This window comes from Parasteatoda tepidariorum, chromosome 5 (assembly GCF_043381705.1).
Source record: "Parasteatoda tepidariorum isolate YZ-2023 chromosome 5, CAS_Ptep_4.0, whole genome shotgun sequence".
Taxonomy (NCBI): Eukaryota; Metazoa; Arthropoda; class Arachnida; order Araneae; family Theridiidae; genus Parasteatoda; species Parasteatoda tepidariorum.
Window position 1 is genome coordinate 13,266,794 of NC_092208.1, and position 21,171 is coordinate 13,287,964.

At 30.5% G+C, this 21,171-nt stretch overlaps 1 protein-coding gene across 1 annotated transcript; it reads left to right on the forward strand.

The window, feature by feature from the left end:
• Nucleotides 1-639: 639 nt before the first annotated feature.
• LOC107454054 (nucleolar protein 16) lies at nt 640-17,011 on the forward strand. The gene is made up of 5 exons (XM_016071108.3): nt 640-890; nt 3,428-3,527; nt 8,218-8,254; nt 9,745-9,851; nt 16,786-17,011. Exons 1-5 carry the CDS (start codon nt 784-786, stop codon nt 16,990-16,992), a joined length of 558 nt encoding a protein of 185 aa, XP_015926594.1. The 5' UTR covers nt 640-783; the 3' UTR covers nt 16,993-17,011.
• The last annotated feature ends 4,160 nt before the right edge of the window (nt 17,012-21,171 follow it).

The window sequence follows — 21,171 nt, forward strand, 5'->3', positions numbered from 1 at the left end:
AATATTTTCTGCATCTAATTGTTAAAAATATTTTAAAAATTTTCACGACGCCTTCTTTCAGACAGAAATTAACGTATCAAGACAGAAATTAACGTACTTATTTCTTCCTATCACTCTCCACACGCAAAACGTTAAAGCATGCGAAATGTTGCCATAGCTAGATTAGACTTAATTTTTATGTGCTTACCTATGAAAACTAATTTAATAATGCATGGAATTAAATAATACATAGAAAACTAGTGATATCTAAAGTAATATAAGGAAATAGATTTTTTCATGCAAGTCATTCCTGCCTCAATGCCAAGTAAGTAGAAACCGCTTTTTAATCTGGAATAGAAAACTTCCTATTTGGACTGAAAAGTTACGATGTTATGTATAGTTATTGCTGACGAAAGACACTCATTTAAAGGGAAAAAGTATGAATTAAAAAAATTCATGATTGAAATGAAATTAGTTAGAATTATTAATTATCTAATTCATGATAGAAATCACATTATTTGAGCAATAATTTTTTCAGTTATCGGTTGCGAAGGTATCAGAAATAGATTTGGACCAATCAGTTCTAATTAAGCAACTGGCTTATAGCTCACATTGCTAGTTTTGTAAAAATTGAAAATGAGCTTGACTGTAACCACTATTATTATTATAAATCCAATTTCTAGACAAATGGCATCAAAACAAAGTACTGACGATAAACGTGTGAGTGTAAATCGCTAGAAGTTGTAACTAATAATCTCCGTAGGATTTCAATAGTTATATTTTTGAATTTTAATTAAATTTAAAATGGGTAAAGCAAGTGGTGTTAGCAGAAGGCGAAAGAAGAGGTATAACTATAAACGGAATGTGAAGAGATTACACCAAAAGCTTATTACGATGCCGAAAGTAAAATGGTATGACAAGTTTTTTTATTATTAATTTTTTTAAAATTATAATTATTTGCAATTTTATTAATAAGAGTCTATTTAACATAACTTATTAGGGAAAAAGTTTATCCTGAACTTCTGTGTGCGATGTTATATATATATAAAAAAGGTAATATCAAACTTAACAGAGATTGATCTTACACTTAAACGATGAAAAAGAAAATTCTTTAATTATTTACTATTTAAAGAACCAAAACTATCGATAATGAGGTCATAATATTAATACTTTCTAAACTCATTTTATGTACCTAATACAGAGAGATTCATAACACCAAGAGCAGTTCTTAGAGTTTCAACAATAATTTTGTAAAAATATCAGCAAGTTGTTCATTGCCAGAAATATGTTCCAGACAGCATTAAAAATTTAAAACACTATCACGTAGAAAGTTTACCTTGCAACTATGTATTTGGTTCTTTGTTGATATTCAAGATTTTTAGTCAAGCGAACAACACTTGCATTGTCTATTTTTAATGAAATGATTTCTTTTAGTGAGGCTATGTCTTCAAATAGTTATTTAAGTCACATCATGTCCTTGATAGCCTCACTAAAGGCAGCATACTCTGTGTCTCCCTGTGACAGAATTTTTTCGAGCTATCTGCAACAGAACTCTCTATCACAAATATCTTTCTACAAGATACTTTTAATAATAACAAACATATATGTTACTAATTTAAAATAACTAAAGCGCTGTGTTTACAAGAAAAAACTAGATAACTTTTTAAAACTGAACATGTAATAATTTTTTCACTCTTATATTACGAGTGATATTCTCGTATTTGTGGAGATTTCCGTATCGTGATCTGTGGCAGAAAAATCGCCAAGTTTTGGAAACTTCAGGGCTGTGGCCTGTGGGAAACTAAAAAAAGAAATAAAACATCACAGAAAGTGACCATCTCGTAAGGTATAACTCGTAGCCACCCATAGGCAAACATCTACATGTTTTTTTTTTTTAAAAATTCGCTAGTTTCAAATCTATTTGGTATCTTGGCAATTGTAGTTGGCGAGACAGCTCACAATACGGAAATATCCCCTCACATTACAGGGGGGGGGGAGACGCACAGATTATTTCCTTTGCATTTTGTAAATAATGATCACATTATAAAATTATTAAAATTAGTGAAATCGTTAGTAGTAATTGCTAAAAAAAAAAGATCAACAACGAAATCACACAAATCAAACTTCTCAAATACGTGTTTTGTTTTGAGATTAGGTTGTTGTAATAAATAATATGGTATGAAAAATATCAAATTTTAAAACTATAGAGAAATCAATAGTAATAACTGCCTATAATTCGATTGAACTATTGCCTTAAAAAGTAAATACTCAAATACACGATTTGAATTTTCCATATTGTTTGTAAAATGTCGGGATATTTAAAAACTATGGGAAAATCAATGTCAATAACTGCCAAAAATACAATTGAAACAATACATCTATTTACGATGCTATCAGTGTAAATTGAGCTCATCAAAAATTTATCTGAATACATTATTCAAATACCTATATATAAATTTCTGTAGAAAAGAAGAAATTTTTTGCTCTTACTTTTCAAAAGAAAAGTCTTTCTGCAAGAACTTTGTAATGTTGTGCAACAATGTTGCTGCGATACTGCCACAGGGTTGCAGTGTATAAGGGATATTGCAACAAAACTCTGCCCTGATTTTTTTAAAAATTATTCTTTAAATCTTCGTTTATATACACCTGTCCACCATTACTTAAAACTGCATTGAATGCATTTTATGTTAAATTCTGAAAAACTGAACAAAATTTTTCAAACTTCACAACAGTTCCTAACTTATACTTCAGAAAATAAAATTTTCTGTGTTTAGAGAAATCATCTGTGAAACATATATAATAGCGAAAACTGTCTTGTTCCCTAGGCCGAAATGAATAATCTCACTAATATCTTTTGCATGCTATTGAGGATTCTTCCGGAATGACAACCTATGTTGTTTTCCTGATGTGCAGGCTTTACGAAAAGCATTATCCATTTCTCTCTTGTTGGATTGTAGTACCTTTTTAACAAGCTGTTTATTTAAATTTCCAGGCTTTGCATGCCCCAGTTAACGGGAAACTGTTTTACTTAACTCTACTCTACTCTAACTGTTTAACTTTACTCTTATAAGTGAAAAACACAATTTTGTATAGGAACTTGTATAGTTTTTTATACCTTTAGCCAAATTTTTTTGTGTAAAAATTTCTGCCTCTTAGTTACTGTTTCACATAACGGCCAACTCTTCTGAATTTACGGCCCGTTTCTCACGGTGAGACTCAAATCTTCCACATTTTGTATTCTGTTCGTTAAACATTTTCTTCCCTTGGAGGAGTTCTCCTGAAAGCCGCACTATACCGGTTATGTGATTTTTTGGCCAATAAGAATATGCGGACATTATTCGGAAACTGTATTATGTTAAAACTAAGTTGAATGCTTCTCTCTTACCAAAAATTTACTGCTTTTTAAAATGAAAACAATATTTTACTCTAAATTGTATTATTTTTCTAGTAAACAATTGCAAGAAGCCTGGGATGGAAAGAAAAGCTATTATAAAAATATGGAAGAATTTGGGCTTTCTGAAGATCCCAATAAAACAATTGGTACAAAGGTAATTGCTTCAAAATTTCTATTAATTTATGTGTCCATTTTAGTTTTCTATTAGTTAATTTATTCAATTCTATGAAATTCGATGTAATTTTTAATGATGGAGTGTCCAATATTGTGAGGGTATCCATAGAGATATTTTTATCTAGCTTGTTAAGGTTTTTTAATCCCGCTTGTAGCGAGTGTAATGTTCTGAAAAAGGTAATGTAGTGCACTCCGTAGCACATTTACGGCGACACGGCAACATTGTCACTGAATGTTACAGAGTTTTAGCAGAAAGATTTTTCATTTGAGAAGGGAAAATTTTTGGTTTTCCTTTCTGCATAATTTTTCGAAAAAGATTTTTTTTTTCTGCAGAATTTTTTTCAAAGATGTCTTTCTTGTGCATCAGAGAGGAAAGAAATAATCATGATTTTTTTAATTCTCATTTGAGATTTAAACTAAAAAAAGGCATCAGTAATGATTGGCTTTAGCTAGAATTTCAAATTAATAATCGGGGGTCTTTTCAAGCCATATTTACTACCGTTTAGTGATACCTTCACAAATTCGACCTTTTGCACAAAATACTTTTTCTTAAAATTTTATTTTTGTGTCTTGTAAGAAACGATGAATCCATATTTTTAATTATAATTTTTACTTTTCACAAATTATGTCTAAATTTTCACAAAATACGTACCTCTCAGAAAAACCTAAACAGACCCCTGATAATTTAAAATTCAGAAATCGCGAAAGTTAACAAGTTTATTTAGAAAAAAATATTCTTTCTTTCATTTTTTTTTCTTTAAAGGACACCAAATTTTACATACACTTATTTGAGTACCTTTTTTTAAAGAGTCTTATTTGAGGGATTCGTGATCTTCATTTTGTTACTGCATGGGTCTTAGGATTTTTCATTTATATACCAATTTTAATTTATTATTGTTTAAGATTTTTAATATATTATCGTTTAATATATTTACGAATTTTAATTTATTATCGTTTAATTTGTTTACGATTTGTAATTTATCGTTTAATTTATTTACAAATTTTAATTTGTGTAATTATATTTGAAAAATTCGAAAGAGGAAATAATTGGTGCATTTTTCCGCCTACAAAATGTGAGAATATTTGCCTATAATATTAGAATTAAAAATATTACTTTTACAATTAAAATTTTTTTATACATTTTCATTCTATACTTTTTTTTTGTAAAACACAAAGTTTCTGTTACTTTAATTTAGTAATTGTTATAATTAAAAGTATCTTAAATCATAATATATATATTAGTGCTAGGGAAGTTTTTCGCAGAAAGCCCAAAGGAATTCTGCCACAAGGGTAGTGCAGTGAACTAAACTGCATTTGTTTCTTTGGACTCAATGTCTTCACAAGAGATGTACTGTATATTCAATTACAGCTCATTAATTGATATTTTCTGCCCTTTTTTTAACGCAAATCAAATTATTTTGTATTGACTATTAGACTAGGCAAAATAATATCCTTTTTTTTTTAAAAATCACAAGTAAAATGTAGTAACTGGTTCATCTTAAACACATAAGTGAGGTTAAAAACTGTACATATTGGTATACGAATGAAGCTGGGCTGGATATTTATTAAATGTCCTCTCAGTGTGGTCTTAAGCATATTGGGCAGACTGCACATATGCTTCATCTTTGATTTACAAAACATGAAGCATCTGTTCAAAATCAGGATAATAAACCAGGGGTCTGTCTAGGTTTTTCTGAGAGGTACCTATTTTGTGAAAATTTAGACAGAATTTGTGAAAAAATTAAAAATTATATTAAAAAATCAACACAAAAATATGGATTTATCGTTTCTTAAGGGATACAAAAATAAAAGTTTAAGAAAAAGTATTCTGTGAAACTACCGTTTTCCCTAGAGTTGAATTTGTGAAACTACCATTTTTCCTAAAGTTGAATTTGAGAAACTACCATTTTTCCTAAAGTTGAATTTGTGAAGGTACCGCTAAACGGTAGTAAATTCGGCCTGGACAGACCCCTGTAAACTATCTATCATTGCTCCATAGTTGGAATTCTAATCACTCTATAGTTCTGATAAAATCATTCAACACCGCTTCTCAATTACTGATCTTGACTTCTGGGGATCATTCCATATTTTGAGACGTTCTGTAATTTTGTCAATAATTTTTCTAGTGCCCTATTTTTCCCCTAATGCTTGCAAATCTATTTTAATTTAATTTCTACATCTTTCACACCTAAGATTCTAACCTTACCCAAAAAACTAAACCATTGCTTTTCCTCAAGATTCAGCTTTATTTATGAAAATTCTAATTTTTTACTAAAAATTTAGAATTTTCTTTAAATGTTATGCTTTTTTTCAAAAATTTAGATAAGATTGGGGATTAAGAAGTTAGTTTTAAAAATAAATTTTTAAATTAATAGATTATTAATTCCGATTTTCAAGGATAGACAATAAGTTTCTGTGTTTTTTTCTCCCTTCTGACGCTAATTCTTCAATCAGTTGTACAGTTTCTGTAAGGTGTGCATTATTTGCAGTTACTTCAAAAGGGTACTGACCTTTGACTTCTGCCTGACATTTTGTTCTCTGTAACTTTTAAGAATATTGCATGCGGAAAAGAACAACTCTGCAATTTTAGCTGCTGTAAAAACTATAATGATTTTTAATTGTGAATTTCTTTAGTCTATTATTTTACAAGCGCTAATTTATTATATTTGAAACATACCGGTACATCCTAAATTCTTCCTCGAGGTATCATTCATTGCAGACGATTAATATGGTAAATTAATGAATACGTGTTAAAATATTGAATTATGACAAGAAAATGTAAGAAAAAGTTATGGATGTGAAAATTAGTAAAATTTTAATGGAAAAAAAAATTTGTTTATGCAAGGATGAATAAATTTATTTATTTAAAATATTTGGAAGCCTTCTTTTAAACCTTCTTTTTTTCTTATCTTTAACAATAAACTTCAATATTGGAGACTGGTTGCTGTCCATTTTCTGTAAGTTTTCATGAGTATAGAAAAATTCTCATTATTTCAATGGCTTTCGGAGCCAACTGCAAGTGTTTGGACCGGTTGTGGATCCGTTTTGTTGTCTTTTCAGTATCACTTTGAACTTCTTCAGCAACCATTTCATTAAACCATAAGTTTCCACATTTTAATCAACCTTTTCCGCAAACTGTTGCAAAATCTCATTTTTTTCATTAACATCCATTAGATACAGCTTTTTATCGTAGTGAAGTAGCAACAATATTTTTTTTTAAATGTCAGTAGAATTTCTAGACCAGTGATTTCCAACTGACGGCCCGTGGGCCCCATCCTGCCCTTGAAGCCTTTTTTTGTGGCCCTCGAACCTAAATATATTAGTTGCCCTTTTTTTGCGGACAATTTTCGAGGAAAATCTTTATGGGTTTTAAATACTTTTACATTTTATGTCTTTACAATTTGATATCCATTGCACATTAATTGTTGAATACATAGGAGCACATTAAAGTTATTGTAGCCAGAATTTTTTACCATACAATTAAATATTTTTAAAAATCTACTTATTTTAATTTGTAATTCAATACTTTTGTTTTGTATAACTTGATAAAAATCTGACAGTAATATTTAATGTTTCTTCAAACATAAAAGAGTGCCATATAAAATTTTGATAAAGTTGCGGCCCACCATTCGACTGGTGTTTTTAATGGCGGCCCCGACCTCATGTAAGTTGGAAACCCCTGCTCTAGACGATTCATGCAGTAATCTGCTGGTTTCAAAAACTAGTGTTATCATTATGAACATACCATTTTCAATGGGACCGCTAAAACAAGATTCATGTGAGAAAACGAAAGATATGGGAATAATCTCATTGAAGTTTGACTGTACATATAAATGTATGCTAAAGCATATAAATATATAACTAAGAATAATTCTATTCAAGTCAGTTATAGTTTTGAAAAAAATGAAACATTTTTCACTCTATTATTTATTTTTATTGTTTCATTTTATTTAAGAGGTTTCATATTTTAAAATAGACTCATTAAATTAAAAAAAAATGTAATAATTATTTCAATCAAAATAAGATCTTTTGTTCAATGTCCCTATTTTAGGTTTATGTTCTAAATTCCTGATTTTTGTATGTATTAACAACATCCCTTTATCAATATAAATTTGACATTATGATTATTTTTTTCAAGAGTAAAATTTGCATTAGATAGTCATTTAAAATGCCGCAAAGCCTTTCACTGTATCAACAGAATAATCAGGGTGCGTAGCGTTTTTAAAAAGCGCTTATTTTTGATTTGCCTTTTTTAAAAGCTCTTAAAAGTACTTTTTTTATTTGGAGTTTGTAAAAAGTGCTTCATTTTCTATCTTTTAAAAACAGATTTTTTCCTTTGCCGTGTCGATTGTCGTTCTAAATTACAATCAAACATGATTTTCACAATATTTTTTTGAATTTTATTGATTTTATGCTCATAAATTAAGAACTTTAAACGATAGATATTTTTTTTTTTATTACTGCAGAGATCCTAATTATGAATTTTTTTTGTTTTTGGAAAGTGATAAAAAATATTTTTTGAGTGCTTAAAAAGTGCTTGTTTTTTGTTGAAAAATCTGGCTGCGCACCCTGATGAAGAAATGCAAAATTTATATGAAGCATCATTACATTCTACATATTTGTTTACCAAAATTGTAAATTAAACTATTCTGATTATGTGTTTCTTTTAGGTAAAGAGGAAGGCCAAAAAAATGGAGGTCGTTAATGGTAATTTTCTTGATACTTTTATAGTTAAACTGTTATTGTTAATAAATACTTACCAGTTAAGATTCCTAATGTCAAAGAATTTTTTTTTTTTTTTGTGAATTAAATTCAAATGTGCTACTCTTCTACTGTGTTCTTAACCTCCAAGGATCTTAGCAAAAATGTAAATTTTTTTTTTACAAAAACCATCAGATTTTTTTCATTAACATCAGATTTTTTTTTTTTACATTTAACAACCAAAGCATCTTATAAACTGTATTTGTGCTTATATTTACAAACAATATCATAGCTAAAATATTTAATATTTATTTCTAAAACAGTCTTAGTTAGTGAAATCTAATAATTGAATAAATAATATAATGGTTTTTTCAAGGTCAACCTGCTAATAAATGTTAAAGGTTAGGAGACAATTTCTCAATTTGATATCCAATAAAAATATATTAGTTTAGTTAAGAAAACATAAAGAAAGAAAAAATTAAGTTACTCTGTTTAGGAAAAGTCTTCCTTCATTATTGACACTAACTACATATTAATTTTACTAATTGAATATAATAATTAAGAATATTTGAAATAAAATTTTTTTTAAAAGAAAAATAAAGTGGCTTAAATGCCAATCCTGATAGTTAAGGAGTGTAAAATTACAAAAACTTGATATGTTATACTAGGAGACCAAATTGTACAATAGTGATTGTGCATGATGTAGGACTTTTAAATAATATTCAAAAGAAAAAGATTGAGTAACAAAATAAAAAAAAATAATAAGGGAGAATCTGGTTTCATTTACTTACTAATTTTATAAATTGAAACCTAAATCTTGCATGAGGATTATTTGTTTCAAAAATTTAATCTCCAAATTCTTTTAAAGAGTTAACCAGAGTGTTTACGATTTTTAAAAAAAATACATAATTGTATTAAAAAAGAGTGATACTTTTCCTTAAATAGTTATGTTTATTAAGTTTAATTTGCAATTATTGTTTTAAATGTGATTTGGAAAACATGTTTTTGGAGTTTTATGTTATCAATCACCTTTTTTTTTCCCTTCCCAAAACTGCAGTGGCATTTCTGTAATCTTAATCTTTTGTAATCTAAATCTTAAATTCATTTATTTTTTTTAAATTTAGTTTTGTAGTTTATTTGTCTTAAACAATGTACGGCTATTAATTTCCAAGACTGATCTAATATAATAATTCATAAAAATATTACATTCAAAGAAATTTCCCACTGCCGTAATGTTCTAGTCTGTAATAGTTTTAAAAACAATTTTTGATTGTAATGTCAGAGTTTTCAGAAAAGGTGAAAATCTGGCTAGAAATTAGTACAGAAATATTAAAACTTAAAAATTTAATATATTGGAATGAGGGTTATGAATGTAATGATTAAGAAAATCCAATTGACAAACAAGAGTATTCTGAAAAAGGATTTTTAAAGTTGTTTGATTTTATTCCATTATGCAATTTTAACTTCAAATTTACATTTCTTTATTCTGATTTTAGATTTAGAAGCTGAAGCAAATGCTCCCCGACCAAAAACAATGAAACTCCCTACAGAACCTATGAAATTTTGTGTATATATGATTGAAAAATATGGTGATGATTATGGGGTAAGTTTAAAATTATCATTTTAGTCAAGGCTATAGCAGCACAAATATAAAAGTGTTGTTAATGCAGGTTCTTTTTAGTTCCATGTTGTATTGTTAGAAGTGTATATTATTAACAGTATGTTGTGAAAAAATTGTAAAAAGATGCATAGCATTCAAAATAAAAAATTAAAAAATAGAAGAGAATATAAAAAATTATCATTAAAAAACTATTTTCGTGAGGTTTCCATTAACACATTCGCTGCCGCTAAAAATGATATTTCCTTCCTCAGAAGCCGTATTACAAAACAGGGTTTCAATGGTTTAAGTGTTCCTTATATTTTACTAGGAAGACCAGAAAAACGAAGAAACATATTATTTTCCTGTTTAAAGAGTGTTTGTTCCCCGACGCTCTGGAGCGTCAGTGGCAGACAGACTCAAACTATCTTCGTGAGTGCCACTGACGCTCCAGCGCGCCTGATCAATATTCTCAGAAATTACTGGCATATTGCATAAAATAGCAGCTTAAAAGAAATAAAATTAAATACCATTCAAGTATATGTAGTACCATTTATGAAACAACGCTGGAAATGTTTACAAGTAATAAGCACAATATACAGATATTGGCAGTCACACACATAAAAAAATTCAAACAAAAGTTTTGAATACCAACCACAAAAAATAAAAAAATAATGCTTCACTAACGTGCTGAAACAACCTCTCCGTTCAACTCCCAAAGCCACACCATACACAGAGCATATAACTCATAATAGATGCGCTAGCATGTTGTTAGTATACCAGGAGATGCAGCTCTGACGCGCCAGTGGCAGCGAGCGTGTTAACCTCGAAAATTAGTTAAATACAACAATGCCAAATAGTTGAGTTTTTTTGTGACTTTGGAGTGTGACATAATTATGTTTTAAATACAATTATTTTATAACCGTCCTTGAAATGCTGGCCCAATTTTGGGTTTACCACTACTAATGTTCAACTTCGCAGCTTTGTAATTTTGAACCCAATTCTGAATACAAGGGAACTCTTGGACCAAGTAGTAGGCGAAATTTGCCTTGGTGGAGGACTTTTTGAGGGAACTAACCGGCATTTGCGTTACATGAGGAAAGCGGTTAGACTGACGACAAGGAGACTATAAGCCATGATCCGTCTACCCCTTAGGATGTTTTATGTCAGCACTGTGGTCAGTGCAAGCCGGGTGCAGAGCCAGCCATCACTGGGATTCAAACCAAGTTGACCGTATTGGAAAGCGAAGGCTCTAACCTCTGAGCTATCACAGCTCAAAATACAATTATTGACTAAATTTGGATTGCTTATTTTACAACGGGGAGGGCTTATGTGGCAATGACTTCAGTCAATTTATTGTTGCGTCATCTTTACTTCTGTTCCTGTTCGTATATTTTTGCCTTGCCAATAGATGAATAAGCGTTAGAATCAGGACCAGCCTGAGGTGTAAGCTTGGTAAGCGACTGCAAAGAGCCTAATAAACCATGTAGGATTCTTTGTTTTATCTCTTTTTATCAATGTCAGGGACATCCTGCTGTGTGATAATTTGTGATCTGCAAATACAGATGGCTATTGAGTTACCTTTAATGTTTCTTGAAGAAAACCCTTTTAAGGCGGCAAAATTCTGAACTACTTTAAAAAAAAAAAATTGCAGAAATCTGCTTTTTTAAAAAATTAAGTGATTAGATTGATATTTTAGTTAGTATTCAAATAAAACAGTAAGAAAGCAAAACTAAATATTTTAAAGCGTTAAATATTTACTTCAGTTTTAAACATTATATATCGGAAAGCAATGTTGTTTATGTTTCATCAAATTACAAAATATATTTTAATAAGTTTTTGTTTATATCAAAGATGTAAATATCTAGGTTATCAGAAACCTCTTGTTATCAAGCCTGCAAAATTTAAAAGCAATATTTTGGAGCAAATATCAAGAGCAGACATTTTTAAAATGTCAGTTCTTAGAAAATATGGAAATCTGATTGAGTGAGGTCAGGCAATTATAATAGGTGGCTGAAGTACCTTTATTCGTTGAATTTTATATGATAATTCAAGACTGCGCTGTGCAAAACAATCCCTGAAAAAATTACAAATAAGCAAGGGAGTTCTAACGCCTACCATTGCACCATCAGATTACCATATATTGTGATCACTACAAAATTTTCTGTGTGTCAAAAAGTTAGCGAATATGGATGATATTCAAAATGCTTTTTTTCAGATATTTTACTAAAAAAACAATTAGTTTTTATTATTCTGGCATTTTAATTTTCTACTCTAGATGGCGTGGATAATGCATAGCATAATTAATTATTAAAACTAGTTAACTCTATTTAAATTTAATGTAAGGAAAACGTCATTTTCCACACTATTTTTTTAGTCTGTAAAAGTTATATAAAATTAAACAACTAATTGATTAAAAACTTCATTTGCTTTAAAAAATTGGAAATAACAGTCCACATGCTTTGTACATCCAGAAAATGTGGGCATATTTTTAAGCATTCGAGAAGTGTAGATTTAATTAAAAAAATTTGTTAATCAGTAATATCAGTTCAGTTTCTTGGGATTATTTAATTAACAATGAAAATTATTTCTCTCAAGTTTGTTGGAAGAGTATAACAATTATTTCATTCCATCTTAGCTTACCTTCTAAAAATTATTTATACTTAATGATTAATTTTTTGAGAGTAATGCATTTATTTCATGTTCAGAATGTAAACAAAATAAGGGTTCGAAAGGGTGATCTCAAATATGCTAATTGATTAGTGCAGATATTTTAAGTTACGAAATCAGACACAAAAGCACATTTTCTCTGGATCAACATACCTTTTTTTCGAGGGGGTCAGAAATCCGAATCTGGGAAATTATATTCCCAGTAGTTTGGTCCTCTTAATATTAATCTTATTCTTTGCATCGCTAGAATTTTTTAAGATAATTGAAAAATGTTTGCATGCACAGATAATTCTACTGAAAACAAAACTTAATATTTATTATTTGATTTTAGTCTAAAAAATTTTAGAATTGTAGGGTATAAATTTTTTTCCGTATCTTTAAAAATGCAATTTTGTAAGGTAAAATACAAAATGGGAGCAAGATTTTGTGACTGATTTAGTAACTTAAAATATCTACTTTATTAATTAGCATATTTGAAAACACCCCTTTGAACCACAAGTTTCTGCATTCTGTATATATTTATCACTATAATTATGTAGAACTGAAAGTACATTATATAAGTAGTTACTACTGCATTTTTGTACTCTTTTCATATTTATTATTATCCTTAATGGTAGGGGGTGATGATATTTCAGTTATACCAAACTATTTCATTTACCATAGCATTATTTAAGTATGTTCAGCTCTTTTCCCAGCTATTAAAACTAATAAATATAGTTAGTCTAATATAGCTCACACAAGAGCACAGTAATTGTTGTTTCCTTGTAATATATTGCTATAACATGTACAGGGAATTTTTTTTCCAGATTTGAGTGGCAACCGTGCAAACATATTCAAATTACTTATTTCTCTAAAAATAACGTTTATTCTTAAAAGTTTTTAAAAAGTTTCTTCACTCCCAGATTGAAAATAATCATGTGTCTCTAAAGAGGCTGTGAAGTTGGAGGAACTTTTAAGGTAGCTTCATCTTTGTCATGCTTGGTTATTCGTTGCAAGCGCAATTACACTGTCCATCAGATTCAGCATTCCGATCTACTCGGCTTATGTCTTTTTCTGGTACTTGGTTATTTATTGACATATTGTTGCAGCATCCTTCGCTTGCATTATCTGCATCTATTGTTGCTGATTATAGTTTCGAAATATTTGCACTCTTTCTCGGCAACATTAACCTGAGAGACTGTAATGAGGACACACATGCCTGTTAAATTCTATCCTCTACATGTCAGTTTTGCAATGCTGTAACTCTAAGCAAGGTGNAGAAAGCAATGTTGTTTATGTTTCATCAAATTACAAAATATATTTTAATAAGTTTTTGTTTATATCAAAAATTCAAATATCTAGGTTATCAGAAACCTTTTGTTATCAAGCCTGCAAAATTTAAAAGCCATGTTTATGAACATCAATTGTAGTTTTGAGCAAATATCAAGAGCAGACATTTTTAAAATGTCAGTTATTAGAAAATATGGAAATCTGATTGAATGAGGTCAGGCAATTATTATAGGTGGCTGAAGTACCTTCATTCGTTGAATTTATATGATAATTCCTGAAAAAATTACAAATAAGCAAGGGAGTGCTATCGCCTACCATATCTGCCTGACAGATTACCATATATTGGGATCACTACAAAAAGTTTGCGAATATGGATGATATTCAAAATGCTTTTTTTCAGATATTTTACTTAAGAAACAATTGGTTTTTATTATTCTGGCTTTTAAATTTTCTACTCTAGATGGCGTGGATAATGCATAGCATAATTAATTATTAAAACCAAACTCTTATTTAAATTTAATGTAAGGAAAACGTCATTTTCCACACTATTTTATTTTACTATTTTTTTAGTCTGTAAAAGTTATATAAAATTAAACAACTAATTGATTAAAAACTTCATTTGCTTTAAATAATTGGAAATAACAGTCCACATGTTTTGTACATCCAGAAAATGTGGGCATATTTTTGTTAATCAGTATTATCAGTTCAGTTTCTTGGGATTATTTAATTAACAATGAAATTAATTTCTTTCAATTTCTATAAAGTTTGTTGGAAGAGTAAAACAATTATTTCATTCCATCTTAGCTTTCCTTCTAAAAATTATTTATGATTAATTTTTGAGAGTAATGCATTTATTTCATGTTCAGAATGTAAACAAAATAAGGGTTCGAGAGGGTGATCTCAAGTATGCTAATTGATTAGTGCAGATATTTTAAGTTACGAAATCAGACACAAAAGCACATTTTCTCTAGATTAACATACCTTTTTTTCGAGGGGGTCAGAAATCCGAATCTGGGAAATTATATTCCCCGTAGTTTGGTCCTCTTAATGTTAATCTTATTCCTTGCATACTTCGTTGCATCTCTAGAATTTTTTAAAAATTGTAGGGTATAAAGTTTTTCCATATCTTTAAAAATGCAATTTTGTAAGGTAAAATACAAAATGGGAGCAAGATTTTTTGACTGATTTAGTAACTTAAAATATCTACATTTATTAATTAGCATATTTGAGATCACCCCTTTGAACCACAAGTTTCTGCATTCTGTACATATTTATCTCTATAATTATGTAAAACTGAAAGTACATTATATAAGAAGTTAGTACTGCATTTTTGTACTCTTTCATATTTATTATTATCCTTAATGGTAGGGGGTGCCAAAAATGTTTTTGCACACACTGGCTTAAAAATAGTACATCTATACATTTTATTGCATTATATTATGCATACTTAGCTTAAAATAAGGTTCAAAATTTAATGAATTTAAATAGATTTTTTTATTTTATTAAAAAAAGCAAACAAGGGAACTAGAGGTGCTTACCAAACATATTCAAATTACTTACAAGGGGTGATCAAATGAAAAGGTACGAAACAACACGGTGGGTACAAATGTAGACTTTATTCAAAATATACACCATAGGCCTGTGCACAGCAATCCCACTGATGAACAAGCCGCAGGATTCCTTGTTCCTGGGGTCTTGACGAGACCCAGTCCTTCACAGCGTCCTTGAGTATGTCGTCCGAATTGAAGAGCTTCCCTTTCAGGTGTTACTTCAGTGGACCAAACACATGGAAATCGCAGGGCGACTAGTCCGGATTGTAGGGCGGATGGTCCAACGTCTCCCACTTATACTTGGCCAGTTCCATATGTGTGAGTCTAGAGACGCGCGTTATCGTGGAGCAGAGCCACACCCTACGTGAGCAGCCCGGTCTTTTGTTCTTGATGGACCTGCGTAGGCGTCAAAGTGTCTCACAGTACACATTGGAGGTAATGGTTTTTCTGTGCTCAAGGAAATCGGATCCTCAATTGTCGAATTTTGCAATGCGAACGACATCCGGTCCTCCTACGGACTGCCACATCATTTGGACGCCGCTTTTGATAAGAGCCTCTGCTCATGCGGGCACCAGCGCATGCTCCGATCCCAGTCAGAGACTCCAATCGCATCCCGACATGTCTCTCTACGTTCTCCCATACCGGAATATGCAAATATTTAATTGTTAAGTTTTTACGTCGTTTCGTACCTTTTCATTTGATCACCCCTTGTATTTCTCTAAAAATAATTTGCAATTTACGTTTATTCTTAGGAGTTTTTAAAAAGTTTCCTCACTCCCAGATTAAAAATAATCATGTGTCTCTAGAGGCTGTGAAGTTGGAGGAACTTTTAAGGTAGCTTCATCTTTGTCACCCTTGGTTATTTCCCGATTTCCTGCAATTCGTTGCAAGCGCTATTACCCTGTCCATCAGATTCGGCATTCCGATCTACTCGGCTTATGTCTTTTTCTGACTCCTCACTATTAGATTCTTCTGGTACTTGGTTATTTATTGACCTTCTGCATTGACAATTAGAATTACTACCTTCGCTTGCATTATCTGCATCTATTGTTGCTGATTATAGTTTCAAAATATTTGCACTCTTTCTCGGCAACATTAACCTGAGAGACTGCAATGAGGACACACATGCCTGTTAAATTCTATCCTCTACATGTTAGTTTTGCAATGCTGTAACTCTAAGCAAGGTGCATAATTAAAGGTTTAAAATTATCCATAATCCTGTTGAAGTATGCCTTAGTCATGGGCGTGAATGTCTTCACAACTTCATTCAATCTGTTCAGGAGTTGGCACAACCATAGGAATTCTTCGTTAACATGTCGTCGTGATTTTGAGTTTAAGCATGTACTGTAAATGTTCTTTTATTACTTAGTTTATTTTATTTAAATGTTATTTAATACTTACAAGATTAAAAACTTCACTGCCTTTATTTTCAAATGAATTTTTCTTTTCAGGCTATGGCCAGGGATACAAAAAACTATTATCAAGCCACACCTGCTCAGATAAAGAAAAAGATAAATAAGTTTAAAAGTGTTCCTTCTCAGTGGAATGGGTATTTAAGAGCCAAAGGACTCATAGAATCTGGACTTAAACAAGATGAATATCAAATTGATATCGGTGATATTATGCAAGAAACGACAGTTACAGATATGGAACAATAATAAATTTTTTTAATTAACATCAAGTGTCCGAAAATTTCTTTCTAGCTAAATTCTATATCTACAGGTATCTGTAAAGACCATGCACTTAATATGGAATTGAATCCTTATTAATAATGAAAAGGAATTTACATTGGGGATGCAAATTATTATTTCATCAAGTAGAGAACAAAATCGATACATCTGCCAAATCATAGTAGAAGGAGTTGAAAACCTCCAATTTAATCTGTTTTGATGTTATCAGTTGCCTTCATCTACTTTAAATGCTATCTGATTTAGATAGCACTTTATTCATTTGCAAATTTAGATAAATAATTATTGCCATGTGTATGTTAAGTGAACTGTTTCATTTTTACTATACATTTGTTAAAAGGAACAAAAAAAAATAATGCAGCTGCAGTAAGCAATGAAAAATTTAACTTCCTTGTTTGAAATTCAAAATAATATCCTTGATTCACTGAAAACTAAGCGAAGAGTGATAAACACAAGCATATATTTTTCATATCTAATATACACCACCTTACAGTGCATGTGGTCTGTTAGATTCGCAAGACATTGCATAAAAATGTCTAATAACGAAATAATAACATACCAATTATATATATTAACCAATTATATTTATGGAAATTATTTTAAATTACAAAAGTGCAATTCGCTTAATAAAATAAAAAGTTTAAAACTAATTCTTACTCAGTTGAAACTGGTAATACAACCAATTTTGTTAATAGATCTACTACTATTCCATTTTTGGTTCTCACAAGATAAATTCTAGCATTATTATCTTTTCCATAAAACAATTTTTTAATTTTTCCCAACAGCCAATTGTTAATTGGATAATCTTCCTTAACTATTACAACATCACACTGTTTATGGAAAAACCATTTATTCTTCTGCTGCAAATAATTAAGAGAGTCTTAATACTACCTTTGCCAGACACATTGGACAATTTTAGTTATATGATAGATTAAGTTGGGACAAAATTGGTCTTCCAGTTAAATGTCCTGGGATTATTGCTTATTCTTTATTTGCCCCCAGACAAACATTCTCTTGCGGATGAAAGATGAAATTTAAACTATTTCACACCAGCCTCCCCCAGGCCTTCGAAAAGTGGAGATCTCTGACATAGAATGGAAATACTAAGATAATTTGTCAAAAAAGTTTTTGGTTTACTTGCTAGTTTAAGTTCATTGTTTGAACCTATAAAATTACAGTCATTGTCTGCAAAAATAGAAACTTTACCTTTTTTTGTGACATAAATAATTTTAAAACAGGTATGAAGGAATCAGATGCTAAATCTGAACTTATTTCAAAATTAACTGCACGAGTTAGAAAAAAATAAAAATTGCAAACGATTTGAAAATGAACTGCACAAGTTACAAAGCAAATAAAAATTGAAATGTAAATTTTTTACTATAGATATTTTTTTTTCTTTTAATTTGATAAGGGCTACATAAATCAATTCCTGTAATAGTAAATAGAAATGGAGTGCATCTTTTGGCAGGTTTAGTTTGTTCACCAGGAGTTAACACGTGGTATCCGAAGATACTGTTTCGCTATTTTTGGGAGAAGAATGTGAGCAATCCTGAACAAGGTTGTCATTTGCCGATCGTATGACAAAAAAATTTATTTTGCAATCTTTATGTGAATTTTTTTTAACATTAAATATTTCATAAATTTGATATTTCTCTCTTTTGAGTGCATAGTTTGTCCCTTTTGCTGCGAAAACAGCAGTTTTTAAATGTAAAATAAATTTAATTAGCTAGAGTAACGAAAGGTATAATGCAGATGAGAAAGCGAAGTAAATTACTGAAAAGGAATTCACTGCTTGAGTTCGGCACGCATTAAGAGTTGTCTCATTTTTAAGCACGGAGATGTTTTACCTCTCTGCGCCCGAGGAGGAGCCAAGTGCCGAACGAACTACAAATCCTCCATTTCTTGCTCTGAAAACTGAGGATAAGATTTCGCACAAATTACACAACTATGAATGATACTTCTCGCTAAGTTCTTGCTTCTATTGGGCCAAAACGACTGTCTAGTTCAATGTAAAAGTGTCCGAGTGCCTGTTCCTTTCATGAATATCCAGCAAAATTAAATTGGTGATAGTATGATTTCTAGGTCACCTTCTGAACCTACCTCCAACACGAATAACACTTATTTCAATAAAAAAACAGAGAAAAATTGGAATTGGTTACCTGTTGAAAGGTGCTTAACCTTTCACAATCCTGTTCCAAGTTTTCCTTTTGAATAAAAGAAATTAGCTTTAACTCACTGGTATACAATTCTTCTGTAGTCAATTCACCTGATTTGTTTTTCCAAATTACCTATAAACCCAAGGATGAAACTAAATACATTGGTTAATTTTCTATAATTATAGATAATTTTTTGAAATTAAGTAAACTCAGATTTAGAGCAAATAAGTTCTGAGTGTTAGTGTCTTTTACTTCACACAAAAACTCTGTTTCTGCTGAAGGATCATTTACCACATTGTTAGTTCAAAGGGAACAAGTTCTTTCAGAAAAGTAGATCCATGCCAAAGTTTGTGGTCAACAAGCTCATTTGGAAGCATTCTTCTGAATCTGCCGGGTTGCATTTTGATAAAACAGCTTGTTTCTGCTTGACTGTAGTATAATTCCAACAAACTTCTTTAGTTGATGCGGTGGTTCCAAATCCAAGCTAAAGAAATAGTTGAATCAGTGTACATTATTTCATCAAGGGGGATGTTCAAAGATTGCTTAACCTTCGTTTTAAGTTGATCAGCAAGAATATAATTCAACCATATAATTCAGAGACTTGATAGTAACTAATTTTACAGTAACTGATTTATTTGATAGCATACATTGAATATATATAACTGCTCTACATGCAGCTTCAGAAAGATATTAAAAAATTTTGCCTGTTGGGTTATCTACTAAAATCCAACGGGGGAAATTTTGATTCTTTCTATGTCCTTTAAAGAGACTAAATCACGCCAACTCTTTGTAAGGGCTTGGGGCAAAGGATCTTCCCAACCAAGTTTATGTAATTATAATGATTGCATAAAGAATTAAATTTGCTAATGATTGGTCCAAGAAGACCAACTGGGTCATACAATTTGGCAATTAAAAAAAGTATGGTTCTTTTGGTGTAACTAGAGTTCTGGTTACAGTCAATTTTGTAAACGAAAACAAGTCCTTTAAATGTAACCATTTCATCCTAAGAGTGTCACACTCAAAAATGAACAAAAAGTATTCTTTCAGTGAACTAGAAAAGTTCATTTATGAACTCATTCTACAACTGTGAACATATTTAACAATTGCTGAAGTTTCTGTGCAGATTCGATGTCTCTAGAAACAATCATCCATACACATCTTGAAAAACTACAACAGAGGCTAATGGATAATTCTTATTGCAATAAATATAACACAAGCAGTTCTATAAGTAACAGTCATTAATTTTAGAGTTATAAGTAATTTTATCTGTCCGTCCCTTTGTAAAGAAGTTATCAGAAGATGCATGAGGAACTATTCTAAAAGGAGTACTTTTAGAATCTGACTTTGAAATCTTATTTGAGGATGAGATGATGCATAAAAAACAATTCTAAGAGGAGTACTTTAAAAACACAGTTATGAAAAACACAGTCTACGCAATTTAGATTCGTCTATTCATAAAGCTCCTCCATTAGAGATTTTTTGTCTCATCTTTTATTTAAGCTATTTTTTCCCCGTTGTCTTTCGATTCATCTAAGTTAGGCAGTTCTTTCGCTGGCATCTGAACAGGGCCGGATTAACCTATAGGCACACTAGGCACGTGCCTAGGGTCTACGAAATTCAGGGGCCTACGAAAAACTTGGGAGAAAAAAATTTGTTGACAAAAATAATTTAGCTTTAAAAACAACAAGTGTATTTTGCACAAAATTATGAAGATACATATAAAAATATAATATTTTTCGGTAATAAATTATTTTGCAGAATCTTATGATCTAATATATTACTTTTTCGCGATTTTTGGATTCAACGAAATCTTATATTAGCTGTCGAATTCCAAGACTACGCAAAATGTCGTATTCAATAGTGCGAGCGATGCTAAACGATCATTGTTGAGCGCAAATAATTTTTTATCAATTTTAATCTGGAGAAAGATCTTTCTCCTTCTGCATTTGATCCAAGAATCGACAAATATATTCTTAATGCAATGTGAACGTTA

What these genes read in the sequence shown, in the direction of transcription:
- LOC107454054 (XM_016071108.3), top strand. Translation starts at nt 784, where the DNA reads ATGGGTAAAGCAAGTGGTGTTAGCAGAAGGCGAAAGAAGAGGTATAAC. An exon ending in ACGATGCCGAAAGTAAAATG is followed by an intron (nt 891 to 3,427) that starts GTATGACAAGTT and finishes TTATTTTTCTAG; the next exon opens with TAAACAATTGCAAGAAGCCT. An exon ending in AATATGGTGATGATTATGGG is followed by an intron (nt 9,852 to 16,785) that starts GTAAGTTTAAAA and finishes TTTTCTTTTCAG; the next exon opens with GCTATGGCCAGGGATACAAA.